Source organism: Rutidosis leptorrhynchoides, chromosome 3 (genome assembly GCF_046630445.1).
Source record: "Rutidosis leptorrhynchoides isolate AG116_Rl617_1_P2 chromosome 3, CSIRO_AGI_Rlap_v1, whole genome shotgun sequence".
Classification (NCBI taxonomy): domain Eukaryota; kingdom Viridiplantae; phylum Streptophyta; class Magnoliopsida; order Asterales; family Asteraceae; genus Rutidosis; species Rutidosis leptorrhynchoides.
Window position 1 is genome coordinate 512,215,814 of NC_092335.1, and position 4,766 is coordinate 512,220,579.

General features: G+C 27.0%; 1 protein-coding gene across 1 annotated transcript; it reads right to left on the reverse strand.

The window, feature by feature from the left end:
• Positions 1 to 232: 232 nt before the first annotated feature.
• Positions 233 to 3,572, reverse strand: LOC139898290 (homogentisate phytyltransferase 1, chloroplastic-like). The gene is made up of 11 exons (XM_071881022.1): positions 3,485 to 3,572; positions 2,557 to 2,831; positions 2,116 to 2,199; positions 1,855 to 2,013; positions 1,448 to 1,540; positions 1,254 to 1,355; positions 1,001 to 1,096; positions 794 to 865; positions 617 to 712; positions 392 to 496; positions 233 to 274 (listed from the first exon to the last, which is right to left on the reverse strand). Exons 1-11 carry the CDS (start codon positions 3,570 to 3,572, stop codon positions 233 to 235), a joined length of 1,212 nt encoding a protein of 403 aa, XP_071737123.1.
• Positions 3,573 to 4,766: the final 1,194 nt, after the last annotated feature.

Genomic DNA, 4,766 nt, shown 5'->3' on the forward strand with positions numbered 1-4,766 from the left:
TTACACTGTATATAAGAAGATTACAACTAGGCAATGAACAAAAAAAAAACTTACAACATATAACACAAAGAGATGAATTATATATATATATATATATATATATATATATATATATATATATATATATATATATATATATATATATCTATTGGAACCTAAATCTTCCACATGATTTTTAGATTAATTCAGCCGCCATAGTTCATCTGTGTCCTTCAAATGTTAGATTATTACTTCAACGTACAAGTGCAATAAGGCCATATTCTGCATAAAATAGCTGCAACATACACAAAATACATTGCAAAATTAACCAAATAAATATATGAAATTTTAACCAAATAAATATATGAAATTAAGCTAGATTTATTTGATAGATATATCAAGAAAAGTTTACCTGCCAAAGAAACATATACATAGATTGAACAGCTTTCATGTTCTTCAAATCTACTGATTTGGCTCGTGCCAAAAGTAATAATCCCATTCCCAGATGACTAATAATCTGCGTACGTACGCAACATATAAAACTAAACGTTTTCATTATTTGTGTATTTCATATAGATGATGATCGATCGTAAGTTTGCAACATATTGATTTGGAGTTTATTAACTATTTTTATTACCGTTACGTATCTGCTCCAACTGATGGGTGAAGTTGCCCCGGCAAAAGCAGCAGCAATATAAGCGATTTCGAGAATCCAAATGCATATCCAGTACATCTGCAAAATTTAATCAATAACTAACTACAAATGCACTTTGTTTTTTAATTTAGTATGATGATGAAATTTTGTATTAATTACCTTTTTTTCACCAAGTTTAATTGCTAGAGACTTGATCCCATGCATTCTGTCTCCCTCAATATCAGGGATGTCCTGTTAATTCAGAAGATACAAAGACTAAGTACCAAAAAATATATGATACAAACAAATTTTGCAGCAATTAAATAAGTACTTAAATATCGATAAATTTTAGGCTTAGCTTGTATTGTATGGTTTATAGTTTTATACCTTAAAGAATATCGTTGAGACAGAGAACGCGCTCAGCATTGCGACTGCGAATAAAATTGGCCTTGAAAGTAATGTGGATACTCCATAGATAGAATTCTGTATAGATTTTCGTATTTTAGGCCATATAATATATGCTAAAAAAATTAAAAAAATCATGTAATCGCGTTATCTAATTAAGCAGGCTTACTTCTTCTTTGTAATCTGTTCATTTTACTTGAAGATATAAGCAAGGATACAATTTGAAATAACTGACCTGCATATGCAAGTAATATCCAATAGGAACAACCAGTGCACGAGCCATAAGCATGTAAAACGCCGCTGTAAAAGGAAACCTTTTCCATCGCAAATAAGGCAGCTGGGAATAATTTATAATGTAAAAATGGTTACTTAAGGTATTCAGTACGTTTGTTTATAACCTCTGAATATACAACTTTGCTAAAAGCTCACCACATTAGCCGAATATGCAGTCCCAACAATAAACCACCCAACTAAACCCCAAAACAATGGTGGGGAGCTAACAAGCCACCCAACTGCTAAGCTCTGCATAAAAAAAGATCATATTAATTGTTTATGAAAAGTTCATAGAATTTTTATTTATTACTCCCTATATCCCAATTTAATAGTCCACATACAAAAACACATAGTTTAAGAAATTTCATATTCACACTGAACTTTTAGTTCACTTTCCAGTTTTACTCATTATTTTTAAATATTTTTTAATATATATATATTTATATTTATGAAAATAAAGTTGACTATTAATGTGGAACAACTCAAAAAAGGAAAACAAGAATATTAAATTGAGACAGAGGGAATAACTGTTTATAATTCAGATATTGATCATCTTTAAGTACCATGATAGCTGATAATGAAGAGACAATGATAGCAGTTGTCATTGATAGTTCCCCAGCCGCTAACGGAAGATATGGTTTGTTAACTTTGTCGAGTTCTATATCACATATTTGATTAAATCCGCATACATACATTTGCATCAACATGCCTCCAACAAGAGCCTGCAAATATTAGAAATTAAAAACACTTATTAAGAATACATTTAATATAAACTAACGCGTGCAATATAATTGTTTATAAGTACATGTTTAATCGAAATTCACCTGTAACGCTTTGGTAAAGAACAATGGTGTGAAATCTGATAGGCCATTAAGCGTAAGAAGAGACATTGCAGCTACACTTAAAACCTATCAAATGGGCTAAAATGTGTCAGGATATTTTGTTTCATATAGATTGAATTATTATTATTATTATTATTATTATTATTATTATTATTATTATTATTATTATTATTATTATTATTATTATTATTATTATTATTATTATTATTATTATTATTATTATTATTATTATTATTATTATTATTATTATTATTATTATCATTATTATTATTATCATTATTATAATTATTATCATCATTATAATTATTATTATTATTATTATTATTATTATTATTATTATTATTATTATTATTATTATTATTATTATTATTATTATTATTATTATTAGAAAAAGTTAGATGTTAATATTTATAAAAAACTTACAGTTCCAATTGCTGCATATGGCCTAATAAATCGATACAGAACGTCCACAAAGTTGATAACGGATTCTATCGGATTATTCAAATCATGAGTAGCATCAAACTGAGGATTATTAGTTGATGATGCATTCAGTTTAAACTTGTCTTTGTTCATTTTGTCTAACGCAAGCGGCTCGAAGAAGATATGTTTCATGTTTTTATTACTATGCCTTTGTTGCAATCTCAAGGAGCTGTTTTTAGTAGAATTTGAAATATGAAGAAATTTTGCTGCTTTTGATCCTAAATATGTCATCAGATTAATTAGATAATATATACAAATTTTTAACAAATCCGTCTCAAATTTCATAACTACTCGGAACCCATATATTTTGCTGCTTTTGATCCTATATATGTCATCGGATTAATTAGATAATATATACAAATTTTTAACAAATCCGTCTCAAATTTCATATAACTTAGTAGCTGGCGATTGAAGGATCAGAATTCAATAAGGTCTCGAATTTTTTTCGAGTACTAACTATATTAAGATGTTATTTTAGTGCTTGTTTACCTTCAAAATACTACAAATTCGAAAAATATATGGGTTCCGAGTAGTTATATTTAGTGGAGTTAAATACAATTCAAAGAAAAACTATAAATTCGAAAAATATATGAGGTCCTATAGTTAAATTTAGTGGTGTCATATATATTTAAAAGGTATTTTCAAATAAAAAATTTCGATTTAGTGGTGTCCCGTGACCCACCGAATATTAAGTAGATTCACCGATGAATAGTAGGTGTAATTAGTCCCCGGTTCTATTAGTATTATATCTAGTATGAAAAGTCACAAATTCAATAAAATTTATACTATTTAAACATTAATGGAAGAATACAAAATTTACAGATTTTTATACTTTAAACTTTAGAGAATCACGCGCGTAGAAGTATAATACCCGTGGAAAATGAAGATGATGACACAACAGTGCTAGAAAATCGACGTGAAGTTGGCTTGCAAAGTGAACCAATAGCTATAGACGCCATTTGTATGTGGTGTTGTTCTTTGCTTTGACAAATATATTACAAATGCAAGTTGCAACTCAATCTTTAGTCAAAAACTGCTCAAGGTGATTAAATGTTTCGTTCAAAAAGTAAACAATTAGATGTAAAGGTTGCTAATAAGTAATAACTGTTCTATATGATGAAGAATGAATGTGAAAAAAAATACATACCTTAAAAAGAAGTTGGCAAAAGTGTTGAAAGGTTAATTGAAGCATTTAAAGAAAACCAGTTTAAGTGTTGTGTTACCTCAACTGAAACCATGGAAGTTATATATATAAGCAAGAGTTGATGCAAAGGTTAAAGTTGTTAGCCACCATGCTTGGTGAACTAAAAAATAATAATCATATTAAACGTAGCTAAGCATACCATATTTTAATTATAAAACTCTGTAGAATTAATTGTAAAATATAAATATTCTTTTTGTTAATTTCGACTTTTTTTTATATAATTTTGATGTTATTGTTATTTATGACAACAGTTAGTTATAAATGTGAAATTAGTTTATATATATGAAATGTTTAAACATAGACTTAAAGGTTACATTTATCATTTTCCTTTTTACATATATATATATATATATATATATATATATATATATATATATATATATATATATATATATATATATATATATATATATATATATATATATATATATATATATATATATATATATATATATATATATATATATATATAACTAACGTTCGATGTGTTATCCTTATTTGAACTGATCACTTGGCCACCATGACTAATTAATCCACCAATACGGAATTTATGTTAGGAGCCACTGTCTAATATAATTTAGTAAAATCATATTAAAATAAAAATAAGTTTTGTGCAATGTACGTACGATCCTTAATTTTTTGAAAACCTTGGCCTGCCATGACCAATCCATATATATGGAATTTAACTTACTAGCGACTATAATATTTACGCCTGCAGCCATGGCCCAGAGTAAAAATAGAATTTATAATTTGTCGTGTAACAAATGTGTTCTTATTACATATGCAATCTATGGTATATGCTATCATAACAAAAGTTAGTAAACAAACTTTTTTTAAACAATTTTTTGGATGAATTTAATTTGAGATTTGGATAAAAATGAGGAAGATTTTATTTTTCAAGTTATTCGGTGAGGATAAGTAATTTTGTTTAAATGTATCCAATTTAACC

Coding starts and splice junctions, on each gene's coding strand:
- LOC139898290 (XM_071881022.1), bottom strand. CDS start 3,572: ATGGCGTCTATAGCTATTGGTTCACTTTGCAAGCCAACTTCACGTCGA. Junction 2,200..2,556: donor CATATGCAGCAATTGGAACT/GTAAGTTTTTTA, acceptor CCCATTTGATAG/GTTTTAAGTGTAGCTGCAAT. Junction 713..793: donor TTAAACTTGGTGAAAAAAAG/GTAATTAATACA, acceptor TAAATTTTGCAG/ATGTACTGGATATGCATTTG.